Genomic DNA, 20715 nt, shown 5'->3' with positions numbered 1-20715 from the left:
GCGATAAAAACAACACAGAGTTACATATGGGGTAAAACAAAACATAAAGTCAAAAATACAACAGAAAATATATATAGAGTGTGTGCAAATGTAGCAAGTTATGGAGGTAAGGCAATAAATAGGCTATAGTGCAAAATAATTACAATTAGTATTAACACTGGAATGATAGATGTGCAAGAGATGATGTGCAAATAGAGATACTGGGGTGCAAATTAGCAAAATAAATAACAATATGGGGATGAGGTAGTTGGGTGGGCTAATTTCAGATGGGCTGTGTACAGGTGCAGTGATCGGTAAGGTGCTCTGACAACTGATGCTTAAAGTTAGTGAGGGAGATAAGAGTCTCCAGCTTCAGAGATTTTTGCAATTCGTTCCAGTCATTGGCAGCAGAGAACTGGAAGGAATGGCGGCCAAAGGAGGTGTTGGCTTTGGGGATGACCAGTGAGATATACCTGCTGGAGCGCATACTACGGATGGATGTTGCTATGGTGACCAATGAGCTAAGATAAGGCGGGGATTTGCCTAGCAGTGATTTATAGATGGCCTGGAGCCAGTGGGTTTGGCGACGAATATGTGAGGACCAGCCAACAAGAGCATACAGGTCACAGTGGTGAGTAGTATATGGGGCTTTGGTGACAAAACGGATGGCACTGTGATAGACTACATCCAATTTGCTGAGTAGAGTGTTGGAGGCTATTTTGTAAATGACATCGCCGAAGTCAAGGATCGGTATGGATAGTCAGTTTTACGAGGGCATGTTTGGCAGCATGAGTGAAGGAGGCTTTGTTTTGCGAAATAGGAAGCCGATTCTAGATTTAACTTTGGATTGGAGATTCTTAATGTGAGCCTGTAAGGAGAGTTTACAGTCTAACCAGACACCTAGGTATTTGTAGTTGTCCACATACTCTAGGTCAGACCCGTCGAGAGTAGTGATTCTAGTCGGGTGGGCGGGTGCCAGCAGCGTTCGATTGAAGAACATGCATTTAGTTTTACTAGTGTTTAAGAGCAGTTGGAGGCTACTAAAGGAGTGTTGTATGGCATTGAAGCTCGTTTGGAGGTTTGTTAACACAGTGTCCAATGAAGGGCAGTAAACAACTGGGAGGATTACCATAGTTGAGTCTAACTCAATGGATGGCAAATTCGGCACTCTATCTTATCAATAAATTAAGTTCTGTCTTGACTTTGGAAAGAGTAATAGCTCTTTGGTCTTGATAACGCTCTAATGCTGTCAACATTTCCAATTCTGATATCTTCTTTAATTGTGATTTATTCAAATGCAGTTGCGTTATTTTTTATAAAACATTTGGTGGCATCCAATAGAATCCGGGAGTCACGGATTGAAATGTTATTGATCATTATGAATTAAGTTCAATTTAAAATTGATCACAGAATGTAGGATTTTGTTGTATTGAAACGTTGAAACGCCATCTTGTGGCTCTTTTAGGAGATTCTGACATTTGTAATTGGCAGTAGTGAATGTGGTGATTGGACAAGCTCATATGTCGAATTTCTATTTTCCTAATTTTTGAAAATAGACGTGTAGATAATATAAAATCAATTTGGGAGAATGTTTTATGCCTGTTTAAGTAGAAAGTGTACTTGTTTGCTTCTGGATTATGTGCTTGGTTGCGTGTGGATTGTAGTTTGTCTTAATATATTTGTACCGCATGTCCAAAATGGCATTCATGTCTGTCCCAATAACCAGATGGAATTCAGTTATTTCTAACAATATGCTGTTCAGAGAATCAAAAAAAACTTTGGATCATATGAATTTGGAACATGCACATTTATAATAGGCAATTCTCTTTCCATTATGGATACATTTAAGGAAAGTGATTCTGCCTTCTTGGTCTTCGCCTTTACCAAGGATGGTGATTTTGAGTTTCATTATGATTACACCTTTTGTTTGGGGCTGATGAAAAAGCAGCCAGGTTGTACAAATGGTTCTGTATTCTATCTGCATCCTTATGGAGCAGGTGGATTTCTTGGAGCGTTGCTATGTCAACATGGTTTCTTGCTAGGATATCAGACAGCTGGAACAGTTGATAGGCCAATTTAGGCCTTTCAAATTCCAAGAGAGAATAGCTAGCATTGTCATTGTTTTTCAGAAAGGAAGGTTATATTAATGATATAATTGTTATCTTTAGTGTTGATATAAGCCAATGGATGTGTAACAAAAAGCAGGACCCACAGGGAAACTCACCCATTGGCCGTTCCCCACCCAGAAGACCCTCCCTGTAAACCGTCCCCCCGGTCCCCCCCTCCCTTGCAGCATAACGGCGAGCGGCAGCCTTACACATGGAGTCTCTTAGCCGCATATTTTTTGGTCTTACGTTATTATTTTTTAAAACAAAATAAGTAACCATTTTCAGACCTTTACTGTATAGTTAGCAAACTTCATAAGTTAGGGTGGGTAATGAAGAAAAAAAGAAAATGTAAATAACAGATATGTAAGCCAAAACCGTCAAATAGGTTACTGTGGCTGTAGGAGCAATAGCTCTTAATCCATTGTCATTTATTGTTAGCAATATAGTTTATATGACAATCATACATTTGCCCTCAATTTTATTAAGCATTTAAGTGCTTCATACTATGTAAAAAAAAAAAAAAAAAAAAAAGAGAAAGAAAAATGAAAGAAGAGGAAATGCAGTCTATAATCTAAATCTTCACAATCATTCATCATGGCCTGTAGGACAAGTCTTACCTGGTAGATACATTCAATAGCCTGCCAGAAATGAATGGTGACATCAATAAAACATTTTAACTATTATAAAAGCAATTGTGTAGTAGCCCATATGGGACTCTCATTAGCAGTAGCAAAATAAATTGCTGGGGAATAGCTTCCAACTTATTTATTAGGTACACCACCCCATTCACGAAAATGGTTAGCTCCTAAAGACAGTGGCCGTGGCTTGCTATATAAAGCAGGCAGACAGGCATAGAGGCATTCAGTCACTGTTCGATTGAACATTAGAATGGGCAAAGCGAGTGACCTAAGCGACTTTGAGCGTGGTATGATCGTCAGTGTCAGGCGCGCCGGTTCCAGTATCTCAGAAACTGCTGGCCTCCTGGGCTTTTCACGCACAACAGTGTCTAGGGTTTACCAAGAAAGGTGCAACAAACAAAAAACATCCAGTCAGCGGCAGTCCTGTGGGCGAAAACAGTTTGTTGATGAGAGGGGTCGAAAGAGAATGGCAAGAATCGTGCAAACTAACCGGCGGGCCACAAACAGGCAAATAACGGCGCAGTACAACAGTGTGCAGAACGGCCACTCGGAACGCACAACTCGTAGGTCCTTGTCATTGATGGGCTATTGCAGCAGACGACCACACCGGGTTCTACTCCTATCAGCTAAAAACAAGAAGCAGCTCCAGTGGGCACGCGATTACCAACACTGGACAATTGCGGAGTAGAAAAACATAGCCTGATCCGATGAATCCCGGTTCCTGTTGCTGATGGCAGAGTCAGGATTTGGCGCAAGCAGCATGAATCTATGGCCCCAATCTGCCTGGTGTCAACAGTACAGGCAGGTGGCAGTGGTGTAATGGTGTGGCAAATGTTTTCCTGGACCAGTTTAGGTCCCTTGATACCAATTGAGCAACGCTTGAACACCACACATTGAAGAATCGATACCACAAAGAATTCAGGCTGTTCTGGAGGCAAAGGGGGGTCCGACCCAGTACTAATAAACTGGCCACGGAGTGTATATTGCCATATTCTACCCATGTAGGGATTCAATGCACTGTAGCCCCATAACGAAGCAGCCCCAGTCCGTGTGGCACGTCAATATTGTCAATTGTTCATTAATTGGCATGGTGTCACTGTGTTAATGTTCTCCTGTTGAGCCAGTCATAATTGGGTTCCATCTGTCAATTCGTCCCCTTGTGTGTTGGGTTTGATGTGATTCTCGAAGAAGACTTGAGCTTCCTTGGCAGTGGAGAATGTGTGTGTTGTGTTCTGGAAGGTCAAGATGAGTTTTGCTGGGTGGATGAAGCGGCATCTCAGATTTAGCTTGCGTAGCTGGGATCTCACCTTGTTGTAGGTCGCCCTCTGTTTTAGCTGTTCGGCACTCAGGTCTAGGTTTGATGCTGATCCTATTCTACGCATAGATCAGAGCCCCCGATTCCGCTGCAAGGCGAACAATTCGCTGTTTGACTTAAACTGTGGAATCCTATAATCATACAGCGAGAGACATTCAGGAGAGGACCAGAGTCAGAGATGCGGGATGCGGAGATGGATTGGGTCGTTGGTTGGGTCGATTGTCTCCCGGTTCCTGTGCGCCCTGTCGGCGGTTACGGGAGGCTGCTCGAAGAGAGAGGGTGATTCAGGTGTCCACAACATGCCTTCGGCACTGGCCCAGTGGAGGGATCCCCGGCTACCGTCGCAAGGGGTTCTCCGGGGCCAGGTGTTGTTCCGCAATATGGTCACGACCGATGCGTCGCACCAAGGGTGGGGCGTGGTGTGCAAGGGTTACTCACTTCAGGGAGTATGGACAGTGTCACAGAGTGCCCGGCATATCAATTACCTGGAACTTCTGATTTACATTTACATTTTCGTCATTTAGCAGACGCTCTTATCCAGAGCGACTTACAAATTGATGATGTACATGACGCTCAAGCACCTCCTCCCACGTTTTTCGGGCCGGCATGTGCTGGTCAGATCCGACAACATCACGACAGTGGCATACTCAACAGGCGGGGGGGGGACACGGTCCCTCCGCCTCCTCACCTGGCCCACTCACTGTTGCTGCGGAGCAGTGCACATTTGCTGTCTGTTCTGGTGATGCATTTTCCCAGTTGCCTCAACTTGTGTGCGGATCTGCTATCTCATAGGGAGGGCTAGGAGGGTTTATAATTGATTCTTGTGGCTGGGAGGGCTTATCATTGATTCTTGTGGCTCCCCGGTGCGTGCATTCTCCACAAAGTGTACATGGCTGCTATCTCATTGTGTCATGTGGGAATTGATGGAGCCACACCGGGGGCCCATCCCCTGGTTGTGCAGTTCCTGAAAGGAGTACATAATCTCAGGCCGGCCTCTAAACCTGTTGCGCCCACATGGGACTTGCCGCTGGTTTTGGAGGCACTGTGTGCAGCCCCCTTTGAGCCTCTGGAGTCGGTGGATCTGAAGATCTTCTCCTAAAAAACCTCCCTGCTCAAGGCTTTGGCCTCGGCTAAACGTGTTGGGGACCTCCACGCGTAATTTGTACACCCTTCCTGTACCCAGTTTGTCCTCGGCGACTAAGGTGACGTTGCATCCAAATACAGCCTTCGCCCCGAAAGTCATGGCTATGTCCTATAGGTCCTTAGCTTTGGGCTATTTCCCTTTTCGCCTCCTCCAATTGCTTCTTAAGAGCAACAGAGGTTACATGCCCTGTGTCAGGTGCGGCTTTATGCATGTACATAGAACGGGCTCAGGATATCTGGTTATGTGACCCACTTTTTTGTATTTTTGCTAATCCAGGCCATCTCCCTGGCATATAGGGGCAAGGGTTACCTAGCAGTGTACGTGCCAAATTGAAGGAATGAAACCGAGCCTCACGCTTATCACCTGTGGAAGGCGGGGCTTCCAGCGAGACACAGATTTCATTGGCCTTGTCAGGCATGATTGTAGACCCTTCAACCGAAGTCGTGAAAGTGCGACTCCTCATAGTACGTTGTACCTCGTTTCCCTCCTTCAGGGAACAGTAGTTATAGTCAGAACGTTACATTAATTTCCATGGGGTACAAACAAAACATGTTACACATTATCGTAATAATCTCCATCAGTGTTTCCTGCTAGGCACATCAAAAGGTTTCTCTAATAAAAAAACAATTAAGATAGCAATGCATTAGTTGCAATGAGACTTTTATCCATGCCCGTTCGTGGCTCTCATTGTTCTACCTAATCAGTTCCACCCCAGCGTTTGGCGCTAATGGCTTTGTGTGATAACGGCTTCCTATAAAGAGCAATGGGACTTGCTGTTAATTCTGTTCAGGAGTTGTTATGAGCCTTCCTTCCTGCATTGAAGAACAGTGACTGCTCACTGTTGGGAATGTGTGAAGGATGAGTGATAGCTGTAGTGAGTGTTATAGGTGTACGTGTAGGTCTAGGTGTAGTGTGGGTGTAGAGCTGTAGTGAGCGTTATAGGTGTAGCGAGAGCTGTAGTATGATGTACTAGGTATAGGTGCAGGGCTCTCTCTCACCTGTGGATGGTGGTGGTGTCTCTGGGCTCCCTGCCAGGGATCCTGTCTACAGTGGGCTCCAGGGGGGAGTGCATCAGGTTCAGGCAGGAGGCTAGGGACTGGCTGGAGTCCTCTCTGAATACTACACACACACACACACACACACACACACACACACAGTACCTTTCAGTCAATGTTGTGTGGCACAATAGGCATGTGTTTACAGAGTTGACAACATGCTTAGACAATATACTATAACGAGTGCCGTTAGTATTGAAAAACAAACACTACACTACAGAAATCAAATATTTCCTTTACAATCACTGTGCAGAGTAAAATACACAATGGCATCTGTTTTAACGTCTCATTAATGCAGAGAGACAACCAGAAATAACCAGATCTTTAATAAAAGGTAGGTGGATGGCTGTTAAGGTAAAACGGAATGTGGCTCAGCTCAGCAGCCCATAAATTGCTGTGAAACTGCCTGGTTCTTAATAAAAATGCCAAGCAGTCACCTGAGAGTGCTAAAACAGGAGCATCCGTGTGTTCGTGTGTGTGTGCGCACGTGTGCGTGTGTGGGCATGTCGGGCTAGGGACTGGCTAGAGTCCTCTCTGAATACTACACACACAAACACACACACACACACACACAACCTTTCAGTCAATGTTGTGTGGCACAATAGGCATGTGTTTACAGAGTTGACAACATGCTTAGACAATATACTATAACGAGTGCCGTTAGTATTGAAAAACAAACACTACAGAAATCAAATATTTCCTTTACAATCACTGTGCAGAGTAAAATACACAATGGCATCTGTTTTAACGTCTCATTAATGCAGAGAGACAACCAGAAATAACCAGATCTTTAATAAAAGGTAGGTGGATGGCTGTTAAGGTAAAACTGAATGTGGCTCAGCTCAGCAGCCCATAAATTGCTGTGAAACTGCCTGGTTCTTAATAGAAATGCCAAGCAGTCACCTGAGAGTGCTAAAACAGGAGCATCCGTGTGGTCGTGTGTGTGTGCGCACGTGTGCGTGTGTGGGCATGTCGGGTGAGCCTTAATTTGAGTTAGGGTGAGAGACATTCCACTTATTCATCTTCTTCAGTAAGTCACATCATCACTTCACTTTACGTGTGCAATTTATCAATTATTTGCAGGGATTTCACACGACATACAGTGCATTCAGAAAGTATTCAGACCCCTTCCCACATTCTTACGTTACAGCCTTATTCTAAAATGGATTATCAACCTCATCAATCTACACACAATACCCCATAAAGACAGTGAAAACAGTTTTTTTGACATTTTTGCAAATCTATTAAAAAACCTTATTTAAATAAGTATTCAGACCCTTTGCTATGAGACTCAAAATTGAGCTCAGGTGCATCCTAATTCCATTGATCATCCTTGAGATGTTTCTACAACTTGATTGGAGTCCACCTGTGGTATATTCAATTGATTGGACATGATTTGGAAAGGCACACACCTGTCTAGATAAGGTCCCACAGTTGACAGTGCATGTCAGAACAAAAGTCATGAGGTCGAAGGAATTGTCCGTAGAGCTCAGAGAGAGGATTGTGTCGAGGCACAGATCTGGGGAAGGGTACCAAAACATTTCTGCAGCATTGAAGGTCCCCAAGAACACAGTGGTCTCCATCCTTCTTAAATGGAAGAAGTTTGGAACCACCAAGACTCTTCCTAGAGCTGGCCGCCCGGCCAAACTGAGCAATCGGGGGAGAAGGGCCTTGGTCAGGGAGGTGACCAAGAATCTGATGGTCACTCTGACAAAGCTCCAGAGTTCCTGTGTGGAGATGGGAGAACCTTCCAGAAGGACAACCATCTCTGCAGCACTCCACCAATCAGGCCTTTATGGTAGAGTAGACAGACGGAAGTCACTCCTCAGTAAAAGGCACATGACAGCCCGCTTGGAGTTTGCCAAAAGGCACCTAAAGGACTCAGACCATAAGAAACAAGATTCTCTGGTCTGATAAAACCAAGATTGAACTCTTTGGCCTGAATGCCAAGCGTCACATCTGGAGGAAACCTGGCACCATCCCTATGGTGAAGCATGGTGGTGGCAGCATCATGCTGTGGGGATGTTTTTCAGCGGCAGGGACTGGGAGACTAGTCAGGATCGAGGGAAAGATGAACGGAGCAATGTACAGAGATATCCTTGATGAAAACCTGCTCCAGAGCGCTAAGGACCTCAGACTGGGGCAAAGGTTCACCTTCCAACAGGACAACGACTCTTAGCACACAGCCAAGATAACGCATGAGTATCTGAATGTCCTTGAGTGGCCCAGCCAGAGCCTGGACCTGAAATCGATCGAACATCTCTGGAGAGACCTGAAAATAGCTGTGCAGTGACGCTCCCTATCCAACCTGACAGGGCTTGAGAGGATCTGCAGAGAAGAATGGGAGAAACTCCCCAAATACAGTTGTGCCAAGCTTGTAGCATCATACCCAAGAAGACATGAGGCTGTAATCGCTGCCATAAACGTGCTTCAACAAAATACTGAGTAAATGGTCTGAATACTTATGTAAATGTAATATTTCAGTTTTTAAACAAAAAAAAATACATTTGCAATAATTTCAAAAAAACTGTTTTTGCTTCGTCATTATGGGGTAGTGTGTGTAGACTTCTGCGTGTTCTGATGCAACTTCCAAAAATAGAAGGATGTTAAGAGAATTAAAACTGAAGGTAATTCTCCAAGCCTTCGTAGATGTTGAATGCCTAGAGATATGGAAGTCTTGAACTGACTCAGACCTCCTGTTAGATAAAAGTCAACTAAGGGGCCTGTTGTCTCCACTCACGTCACCAAACAGATCCTGCTCCTAATAATAGGCTACATCTATGCGTTCATCTTGCATTCATACAAGGGCAATTCATTGTTTCTCAGTAATTTCTCAGTTTTGCAATTCTTTACATACTGTATAGTATATCTTTAGGATACATAATAACCAGTGAAGTTATTACGGGGGGCAAACTACCCGCCCTCCAGGACACCTACAGCACCTGATGTCACAGGAAGGCCACAGGAAGGTCAAAGAGATCATCAAGGACATCAACCACCCGAGCCACTGCCTGTTCACCCCGCTATCATCCAGAAGGCGAGGTCAGTACAGGTGCATGAAAGCTGGGACCGAGAGACTGATAAACAGCTTCTATCTCAAGGCCATCAGACTGTTAAACAGCCATCACTAGCACATTAGAGGCTGCTGCCTATAGACATAGACTAGAAATCACTGGCCACTTTAAGGAATGGAACACTAGTCACTTTAATAATGTTTACATATCTTGCATTTCTCATCTCATATGTATATACTGTATTCTATACTATTCTATTGTATCTTAGTCCTTGCCGCTCTGACATCGCTTGTCCATATATGTACACAACCAGTCAAAAGTTTGGACACACCTACTCATTCAATGGTTTTTCTTTATTTTTACTATTTTCTACAAAGCTGTCATCAAGGCAAAGGGTAGCTATTTGAAGAATCTCAAATATAAAATATATTTTGCTTTGTTTAACACTTTTTTGGTTACTACATGATTCCATGTGTCATTTCATAGTTTTGATGTCTTCACTATTATTCTACAATGTAGAAAATAGTACAAATAAAGAAAAAACATTGATTGAGTAGGTGTGTCCAAACTTTTGACTGGTACTGTATATATTCTTAATTCATTCCTTACTTAGATTTGTGTGCATTGGGTATAAGTTGTGAAATTGTCAGATATTACTTGTTAGATATTACTGCACTGTCGGAGCTAGAAGCACAAGCATTTCGCTACACCCACAAATAACATCTGCTAAACACGTGTATGTGAACAATACAATTTGATTTGATTTTGAGTTACAAAGGTTGTGAATGCAATACATTTTTTTTTTTTTTAGAATATCCTTACAAAAACCCTATGATGCACTCAACTCTTTTTTTTATCAGTCTTCTGCTGCTGGGAAATATGATTTAAACATTATGATTAGAAAATTATCAAGAGCATTGAGATTTAACCATTTCTGTTGCTAAGTGTTATGAGAATATCAAGGAACTAATGATAGCAATGCTGGGGGAACAAACCATCTGAACTGGCTTAAAACTGACCTAGCAAATGTATTTGCTCTAGTTAAAGTACAACTGTTCTAAACTTCCTAAATATCTGAGCAAACAAGTTAGTCCTGCTTAAACTCTGGTGTGTCCCTGGATACATGTAGAGGTCATTCTAAAATCTCCAAGTTTCCTTGGACAGGTGGCTGAAGTAGAGGAGCAGAGAGGGTGGCTGCGTCCCCAACGGCATCCTATACCCTGTATAGTGCTTTACTTTTGACCAGAGCCTGATGGGTAAAAATAAGTGCACTATGTAAGGAATAGGGTGCCGTTCGGAATGAAGCCGGGGGATTTGCTGGTGAATGAATGGGGAGTGTTCATACCGCGACGCTGGCGTTGGTCATCAGAGAGGTCCAGGTCCAACATCAGGTCATCCTCATCTAGCTCAGACGAGCCCAGGTTGTTCAGTACATCCTGAGGACACAATGGAGAGACATCTGTGTGACTCTGTCCGCTGGACACAGTTTAACAACAAGCTTGATGCCTGCCACTTTACTTTGGGAGTAGGGTCAGGAGTTATAGACTATAACTAGGGCCCAGAGTGTTTCCTTGTAAGGTTAGGTGGTGAAAGAATATCTGGCACTATAGAGACATATACAGGTAACTGCCAAAATAAAGGAAACAGCAACATAAATTGTCTTAATAGGGCGATGGGCCACCACGAGCCAGAACAGCTTCAATGCACCTTGGCATAGATTATATAAGGTGTCTGGAACTCTATTGGAGGGATGTGACACTATTCTTCAATGAGTAATACCATCATTTGGTGTTTTGTTGATGGTGCCGCTCCAGAATCGCCCATTAGTGTTAAATTGGGTTGAGCTCTGGTGATAGACGGCCATGGCATATGGTTTATTGTAAGGGTTCATTCATGGCTGTACTGGATACATAAGGGGTCACCAAAGCAAAGGTTATTAAAATCCAATCTCTTAAATCAATGATCTTATCCATTGAGATTTTGAATCCATTGGCCCAGTAAACATTGATGACATTTTCAAAGACATCCATATTCTATGTAGTGGTTGAGGAATCATGACGGCCCCTTTTCCTTTAGTCGCGTTTCAAAGGGATACGCTGCCATCTTGTGGGAAGACACAGAAAAAACGGTTACCACGGTAGGTCTACTGGTAAAAAGTAGAAGGAAATATCAGAAGGTGCACAGGAAATGCAGAAGATGGAAAATATGAATTATCTCCAAAACATCTAAGGGTTTCTTATGGACAAGGTTAAAGGTATAGTCAAAAATAAATAAATAATGGATTTCATATCATTTGGAGAACATTGAGAGATAAATGTGATGCTCTCATCACTGGTGACTCACACAATTCCAGTAAGATGGATGTTTACTACTAATTAGCCAAAATGTCACTGTAGTGTACCACATTTCCAACAACATATGTGCATGGGCAAAGAAATCTATTTGACTTATCTTGTAATTACTTATCGGTAGTGTTGTCACGATACTGCACACAGAGACATACAAATGGTCTCCACGAGAACATCTGACTTTGGGTAAGTAGAAAAACGGTTGCCAGAATCTCTGCAGTATCCCTTTAAAGTTGGGTACATCAATGTGAATCAGAACCAGGCAGTGTCATTATGTCCAAACAAAGCTCATGTTGTCCAGACTGTCATACCGTTCTTAAATTGCCAGTATCCCTTTAAGGGCCAGTTTCCCCAGACACAGATTAAGACTAGTTCTGGTCTAAGAAGCATTCTCAATTTAAATTCTCCATTAAAGGCTTAATCTTTGCCTGGGAAACTGCAGAATGACAGAAATGTTCACTCCAGCACAATCTATACAGTGGGGAAAAAAAGTATTTAGTCAGCCACCAATTGTGCAAGTTCTCCCACTTAAAAAGATGAGAGAGGCCTGTAATTTTTATCATAGGTACACGTCAACTATGACAGACAAAATGAGAAGAAAAGAAATCCAGAAAATCACATTGTAGGATTTTTAATGAATTTATCTTCAAATTATGGTGGAAAATAAGTACTTGGTCAATAACAAAAGTTTCTCAATACTTTGTTATATACCCTTTGTTGGCAATGACACAGGTCAAACGTTATCTCTAAGTCTTCACAAGGTTTTCACACACTGTTGCTGGTATTTTGGCCCATTCCTCCATGCAGATCTCCTCTAGAGCAGTGATGTTTTGGGGCTGTCGCTGGGCAACACGGACTTTCAACTCCCTCCAAAGATTTTCTATGGGGTTGAGATCTGGAGACTGGCTAGGCCACTCCAGGACCTTGAAATGCTTCTTACGAAGCCACTCCTTCGTTGCCCGGGCGGTGTGTTTGGGATCATTGTCATGCTGAATGACCCAGCCACGTTTCATCTTCAATGCCCTTGCTGATGGAAGGAGGTTTTCACTCAAAATCTCACGATACATGGCCCCATTCATTCTTTCCTTTACACGGATCAGTCGTCCTGGTCCCTTTGCAGAAAAACAGCCCCAAAGCATGACGTTTCCACCCCCATGCTTCACAGTAGGTATGGTGTTCTTTGGATGCAACTCAGCATTCTTTGTCCTCCAAACACGACGAGTTGAGTTTTTACCAAAAAGTTCTATTTTGGTTTCATCTGACCATATGACATTCTCCCAATCCTCTTCTGGATCATCCAAATGCACTCTAGCAAACTTCAGACGGGCCTGGACATGTACTGGCTTAAGCAGGGGGACATGTCTGGCACTGCAGGATTTGAGTCCCTGGCGGCGTAGTGTGTTACTGATGGTAGGCTTTGTTACTTTGGTCCCAGCTCTCTGCAGGTCATTCACTAGGTCCCCCCGTGTGGTTCTGGGATTTTTGCTCACCGTTCTTGTGATCATTTTGACCCCACGGGGTGAGATCTTGCGTGGAGCCCCAGATCGAGGGAGATTATCAGTGGTCTTGTATGTCTTCCATTTCCTAATAATTGCTCGCACAGTTGATTTCTTCAAACCAAGCTGCTTACCTATTGCAGATTCAGTCTTCCCAGCCTGGTCCAGGTCTACAATTTTGTTTCTGGTGTCCTTTGACAGCTCTTTGGTCTTGGCCATAGTGGAGTTTGGAGTGTGACTGTTTGAGGTTGTGGACAGGTGTCTTTTATACTGATAACAAGTTCAAACAGGTGCCATTAATACAGGTAACGAGTGGAGGACAGAGGAGCCTCTTAACGAAGAAGTTACAGGTCTGTGAGAGCCAGAAATCTTGCTTGTTTGTAGGTGACCAAATACTTATTTTCCACCATAATTTGCAAATAAATTCATTAAAAATCCTACAATGTGATTTTCTGGATTTTCTTTTCTCAATTTGTCTGTCATAGTTGACGTGTACCTATGATGAAAATTACAGGCCTCTCTCATCTTTTTAAGTGGGAGAACTTGCACAATTGGTGGCTGACTAAATACTTTTTTTCCCCACTGTATATCCTGTACCTAAAGTGTAAGACAGAGCAGGCATATCCTGTTGGCTGTTGAGTGTATTGTAATTATGACACAGAGAAGGGAGGGATTATCTATTGCCTTGTACTTGCCCTGAAAAGGTACTTTAGTCCTCCTCTGCATCGCCCTTGACTGCTCATGAAAGCACAAACCTAGATCTTAGTATAAGCCTGAAGAATGTGAGGTACTACAGCAGTGGTTCCCAAGCTTTTTCGGTTACTGTACCACCAACTGAATTTCTCTCTGCCCGGAGTACCTCTGAAGTACCCCCTCATGTGCATTTTACCAGTAAGCCTATGGTCTCATGACTCTTCTCAAGTACCCCCTGTGGATAGGCCAAGTACCCCCAGGGGTCCTAGTAACCCTGGTTGGGAACCACTGCACTACAGGATGAGTACTTTCACTGCAAAAGCACGGGTGTTTACTGTTTATGCAGGCATGTGGATTGGAGTGGCCAGACAGGAAGGGGTCAGGCGCAATCCCTTGAGTGACAAGTTGCTGTCCTGTTGCACTGATCTGCAGCACAGTTAAGTTAGATGATTAGTCTGTTTAATTTAGGGCGGGGCTGTTATCCCCGTGTGAGAGTGTAATCCAGAGGAGGATGCGGTCATGGACTAAGCTATTTAGTCTGCAGCGCCAGTGAGGAGCTGCTAGCACCATTGCCAGCTCCCCTGCTGTCCTGTCCTCTAGTGTAACTGTAACCCCAGTGTAACCGTGCTGTACTGAAGTGTAGTGACAGCACCTACTAGGCTGCCCTGTCCAGTCCTGTCCTCTACTGTAACCCTACTGTAACTCTACTGTAGTGTAGTGTAAACACCTACAAGGCTGCCCAGCTTGGAGGAGGACGAGTTGGTCCTCTGTTTCAGCAGCACGTTCCCCTCGGTGGTGCAATGGGGCTCTTTTAAGTTGAGGTGGAGCTCCCGCGGCCCCCCGGCACCCTCCGAGGAGGAACGTAGCCGGCGCTCCATGCGCATCACCTCGTGGTATGGGCTGGCACTGCTGTTGCACATGGACACTGTGGAGGGCAGAGCACAAGACACATTATAATATTTTTTACTGACGTGGAGACAGGGAGTGTGGCAAAAAAATATGGCAAACAGACAAGTAGGCAGACTGTCGAATGCGACACAAACAAACAAACACAGACTACATGTTCGGGAAAAACTTCAAAACAAGCAAACAAGCAAACAATCATTTGGCTATCGCAAGCCTGGGGGCTGGAAGCGATCCAGTGTTTTGCAACAACAGCTTCACTGATTTTATGGAGCCAAATGATTCTAGGTGACCTTTACACTAATGTAAAGGCATTATTCCAATATAGTGAGGGAATAAGGCTACTTTTACTCCTTGATTGAATTTGGGTTATAGATCTACATTATCACTGAGCACATTTTTTACGTGCAAGTATAACTACTTACGTGTTATCACCAATACAAAGTAGCCTAAGCAACAGACAGACAAGAAATAGGCTTACATCAAAAATGAACAATAAAAGTGGTGTTAATCATTATGGATAGCCTAACACTGCCCAAAACCAGTAGACTAACCAATGCAGTTCACACACAGTTGTCTTAAGAAAACTATTCAGATATGATGATATTCTAAGCAGTGCCATACTGTTCAAGTTTGGCAGGTGAATGCTGGAGTCTAGTGGGCCGTTTCAGAAAAACATAGCCAAAGGGTAGCCATTCTTCCAGGAGGTGTTATCCAGGTGTGAGTACAGCCTACAATGTCTTAGGAAACTGCCGTCCATTGGTTAATAAATATACCTTTAAGAGGAAATAGTTCCCACTATACTGAGAACAGGCACGTGGGCCTAAAATAGTGCTGCTCAACCCCCTAATCAGTCATTTCGATCTGACTTTGGTACTTTCCGCATCATCCAACCAAAGAGTACATAAAGTATAGCCTTCATTGTATATCATACCTCTGCCTTCTAAATGTGAAAGCAGTGTAAAGTTCACCCACTTTGAACAGAAAATGTCATTTTGTAGGTGATCGAAAATACAAATTCAGTCTGAAACGGTGGTAGGCAATACTGTGTGCAAACACTTTGGCCAAAATATACTGAACAAAAATATAAATGCAACATGCAACAATTTTACTGAGTTACAGTTCATATAAGGAAATCAGTCAATTGAAATAAATTCATTAGGCCCTAATCTATGGATTTCACATGAATGGGCAGGGGCGCAGCCATGGGTGGGCCTCAGAGGGCATAGGCCCACCCACTTGGGAGCCAGGCCCACCCACTGGGGAGTCAGGCCCAGCCAATCAGAATGAGTTTTTTCCCCACAAAAGGCTTTATTAAATCAGAAATATTCCTCAGTTTCATCAGCTGTCTAGGTGGCTGGTCTCAGACGATCCCGCAGGTAAAGAAGCCAGATGTTGAGGTCCTGGGTTACACGTGTTCTGCGGTTGTGAGGCCGGTTGGACGTACTGCCAAATTCTCTAAAACGACGTTGGAGGTGGCTTATGGTAGAAACATTTACATTAAATTCTCTGGCAACAGCTCTGGTGGACATTCCTGCAGTCAGCATGCAAACTGCATGCTCCCTCAAAACTTGAGACATATGTGGCATTGTGTGACAAAACTCCACATTTTAGAGTGGCCTTTTATTGTCCCCAGCACAAGGTGCACCTGTGTAATGATAATGCTGTTTAATCAGCTTCTTGATATGCCACACCTGTCAGGTGGATGGATTATCTTGGCAAATTAGAAATGCTCACTAAGAGGGATGTAAACAAATTTTTGCACAAAATGTGAGAGAAATTAGCTTTTTGTGCGTATGGAACATTTCTGGGATCTTTTATTTCAGCTCATGAAACATGGGACCAACACTTTACATGTTGCGTTTATATTTTTGTTCAGTACACTTGTCAGTGATTTAAATTAGCTTTTCACAAGAGCAATGCGCCTCCTCCGTATTATCAATGAGTCAATCACATAGAGGTAGATCAGTACTCCGCGTGTTATTAAATGAATTGTTCAGTTCTTACCTGTGTGGGGTTTCCTCAGGTGGCATGACCTGGGTTCATGTCTACCGCAGCACACTCCCTTCCCTGGTTCCTGGATGAGCACTGTGTTCCTGGACCTCCTCTCAGACTTCTCTGGATTGGAATGGTAGCCTTTACTACACACTGGGCCTGCCTCGCTCTCACTAGTCTCTGTCTGCTCTGGTCTGACCTCCTCCACCATCACAACATCCTCCTTCTCCTCTTCCCCGTCTTCCTGTGATTGTTGTTGGTGTTCTGGTGGCATTGGTGGTGTTGCAGCTGTTGCTGGTTCTGTGACAGTGACTGCAGTCTCACACCCTGTGGTGTTGGCGGTTCTGGTGTCTGGCAGTAGGGGCTTGTCTGTGGCAGCTTGGGCAGGTGTGAAGAACACCTGGGAGGTAGAGACGACATGGCTAAAGTTGTCTGCCGGGGCGGCTGGGCTGGGGCTGGGGCTGGGGGCAGGCAGCACGTCCACCTCGGACACAGAGTCCTCTGTGATTGGGACATTAAACTCGGAGGGGGTGATGGCCGTGGTGCAGTCCTCAGACAGAACGGGCGACTGCAGGGAGCTCTCCCCAAGCAGCTCGCCTGGCCACGAGCCCGGGGTACCCCCTGACGTCGGGGGCTCTACACTCACCTCTGGGGGCTTGCACTGCTCAGAGTTCTTGGAGAAGCGGTGGTGGGAAGAAAAGGACTTGGGCAACAGCTGTTTCTTCTGCCTGTACGAGCGCTTGCTGTCACCGCTGAAGTCATCCAGATACCCCGAGTCATCGCCCTCGTTGGTACCTGAGCTGATGCAGTTGATGAACACGTTCCTATTGGCCGTGGAGGCCACCTTCTCAAAGTCCTCAGTCTGCGAGCGGGTGATCTTTTTCTGGCGGTGGCCCCCAAAGCCAAAGGAGTGGCGCGTCTTGGCCCGTGGAAGCACAGCGCCATCTTGGAAGCCCAGAGGAGGGTTGGTCTGGCTGCTGTTGGTGTCCTGGGCAGGGTCCAGCGGAGGAGTCTGGATGCGTGGCGGCTCGCTGTTCCTCTTGCTGCTGAAGCTGATGGAGGGTGTGCGGAACAGGCTGCGGCGCTTGCCCGTGCTGCTGTTGCTGGAGTTGGTGCTGGAGGGGGACGAGGTGTGAACGCCATTTCCCACGCCGGCCGAGGATGGGGAGGAGGGCAACGAGTCCTGCCTCTTACTCACGCTCCGCCTGAAGATGGGCAGCCTGGAGACGAGCGTGGAGCGGCGCGACCCTGATTCGCCCATCAAGGTTCAGCGGCAGTCACTCTGCAAAACAGACATGAACCAGCCAGAGAGAGAGAGACACACAGTAGCTTCAGGTTGGATTAAAAAAGGTTCCATCAAGGGATGAAACCACACCACCTCAACAAACACCACAACCATTGGTCTGAAGACGCACTGTCCATTTACAAAAGTACCATTTGACAAACTACTGAATCTATTAGGCTACAAGCGTAATGTAATCTACTAAAAAATGTTGTGTGAATATAGTGTACAATATTTATACTCTCTGTAAGATAGATAGACATGGTATTGTCTAGAGTGACAGAGAATAGAAGAAATAGGTCCTGTAGTCATTTGAATGCAACAAATCTAGCCTATATAGCAGCCTATAGTTTGTCCACAGTCACACATTTCAATTTAAAACCGAGGAAACATTTTCCTGTAAACCTATAATTTAGAGTAGGCTATAATTTCATTGGAATAAGCCATTAGACATGATGGATCACACAACATTAATCAATTACCCAATACATAAATAAATTACTAACTTTAATATAGCCTAATCTTGGCCTATTCAAATAGAATGTTTTGCATATCCTGGCTAGATTTATTTTCTCCCTCTAACGCGTCCCTGATTGCATGGACGGAGCAAAGTCCCACAGAGAAAAGCCTAAACCAGAGATAGGTCTATTTTCACTTGGAGTTGTAGGTTCAATATGAATATGCCTAATAAGCCTGCCTATCTGAGCACCAATACAACAGTGGGTATCACCATCATCCTAGTCACTTTCATTACAAGTTAGGCTAAGAGTAACTACAAAGGTTGCTTACACAGTACAAAAGCTACAGAAGAGTCTTAGAACTAGGAAGCCATCAATATTATTAGCCTAACATTAGTGACATCTCAAATACCTTTTATTGTAATAAGCTACTTGGCAAACAATGTTAATAAATCACACACGCAATTCATACTCTGTCATGCCCATACTTGACAGTGCTGGTGAATACCTACCTGTTTTGTTTTTTGTGTGTGTTTTTTTGTTGTTGACAGAGGTCTTTCTGAATCCAAAATGAAACCAACACAAACGTACCATAGACTGCATCCCAAATGGCACCCTAATCCCTTTATAGTGCACTACTTTTACTGCTACTGTGTATCACGTGTCCTACTAGGCAGCTAACGTAATGTCTTGGCATGAAAAATATTTCCACATCTCACAATTCACGGGAGAACCTAGATGTGTCAAAGGATGGGTCACTCTATTTGATTTCAATCACTTTTTGACCGCACCTCTTTTGATTGAAACAAAAAAAAATCCCCACCCTACCATGAGACATCCATGTCTTCATCACTGGAAAAGATCAACGGATGAGTTTGATATCATTTAAAAGCTTACAAACAGGGTTGTCAAACGATCTAATAATTTCTTCAATGGAAATGTATATTCTATATTTCTATGATTTCAATAAGTTTCCTATGAAAGATTGACAGTATCATTTAAAACTGATATTCCCATTCACGTCAACATACTCTGATGTGTGGCCCTCCAACCATCTTTGTGCTACCATTTTAAAGTTAAAATGTCTATTTTATTCACATTTATCTGCCAAAACATGACACCCTGTATTCCAGAGCATGTTGTCTCTCAACCGATGGCGGGCACTACATAAACACCTAAAATGTTGTAAAATAGGGACTAAACTACAACATATGCGATAATGGAAAAAAATCGGAGTTTACACGTTTTTTGATAATTGACGTGAAAGGTTAAACAAAATGACCATTTTTATTAAAAAACATTTCAAGAAATTATAAATTAGTTTGTCAACCCTGTTTGTAAGCTTTTAAATTATATCAAACTCAACCGTTGATCTTTTCCAGTGATCAAGACATGGATGTCTCATGGTATGGTGGAGTATGCAAAATGGGTCAACTTTGAGCACATCCATCTCCTAAGTTATTTGGCATTCAGGTCCAAAATGTTACTTTCTGACCACAGCTATGAGCAAATAAGTATATCAAGTTTCGTTCAAATCAAAAGGGGTGCGGTCAACAACAAAAAATGAAATCAGAAAGGAAAAGGAGAAACGAGAGGATTGAATCGGCCACAAATCTGTCCGCTTGAGATAAGCCCTTTTTTGTACGGAGGTCAATGACACTGCGTTCACATAGGATTTACGATATTTTGGCTTTTAAAAAAATAATAATCCCCAATGTTTATTTGACCCGCTTACAAACAGGCCCATTGTTACCACATTCTTGCCTGCATACACCTTTTATATCTCCCGTGCGCATGCCGGTGACAAGTGGTAGTAGTGGTGTGCAGATCTGGGTGGGCGTCTATTTTAATAAATCCATTGAGAATATACACCATCGAAAATAAATCAATTATTAATTAGTTTAGGCAGGTCCTAAGAAACATTAGACTAATAAAATGTATTTTCAAAAGAAAACAATAGCATATTTTGAGTTCAATTAGGCCTGTTACAGGTCTGTGCAGCCATGGCTGTGCCATCCAAATGAAATCAATAGTTCATTATTTTGTTCATTAAACAGACAAGACACACCTAACCGATCACAGTGAACACACATATTTTATAGTAAGAATATAATGGAATATAACAGAATAAAATACAAATAATATTTTTCCCACACAACTTGTCATGGGAATGTGTGGAACCACTATCATATAAAAAAAGTGATTTTTGCCCTCTCATTGGCTAGAATGGTCCCACCTGATCTCACCTCCCATCTTTGAGGACATGCATTTCCATTGTTAGAGCAGT

The 20715-nt window shown here is 43.6% G+C and overlaps 1 protein-coding gene across 1 annotated transcript in view; it reads right to left on the bottom strand.

The window, feature by feature from the left end:
* The window catches only part of LOC311144656 (serine-rich coiled-coil domain-containing protein 1-like), a 92940-nt gene that overhangs the window by 70529 nt on the left and 1696 nt on the right, over nt 1-20715 (bottom strand). Inside the window, exons 2-5 of the mRNA XM_084180707.1 lie at nt 16701-17970; nt 14522-14715; nt 10599-10689; nt 6183-6303 (exon numbers count right to left, since the gene is read on the bottom strand). Of these exons, the coding sequence (XP_084036833.1) occupies nt 6183-6303; nt 10599-10689; nt 14522-14715; nt 16701-17949 (1655 nt within the window). The 5' untranslated portion in view covers nt 17950-17970. The remainder of the gene's footprint in view (nt 1-6182; nt 6304-10598; nt 10690-14521; nt 14716-16700; nt 17971-20715) is intronic.

The sequence above is a fragment of the Coregonus lavaretus genome (genome assembly GCF_964263955.1).
Source record: "Coregonus lavaretus genome assembly, chromosome: 17".
In the NCBI taxonomy this organism is placed as follows: domain Eukaryota; kingdom Metazoa; phylum Chordata; class Actinopteri; order Salmoniformes; family Salmonidae; genus Coregonus; species Coregonus lavaretus.
The sequence above is the reverse complement of the archived record's forward strand: the minus strand, read 5'-3'. Positions and strand labels throughout refer to the sequence as shown.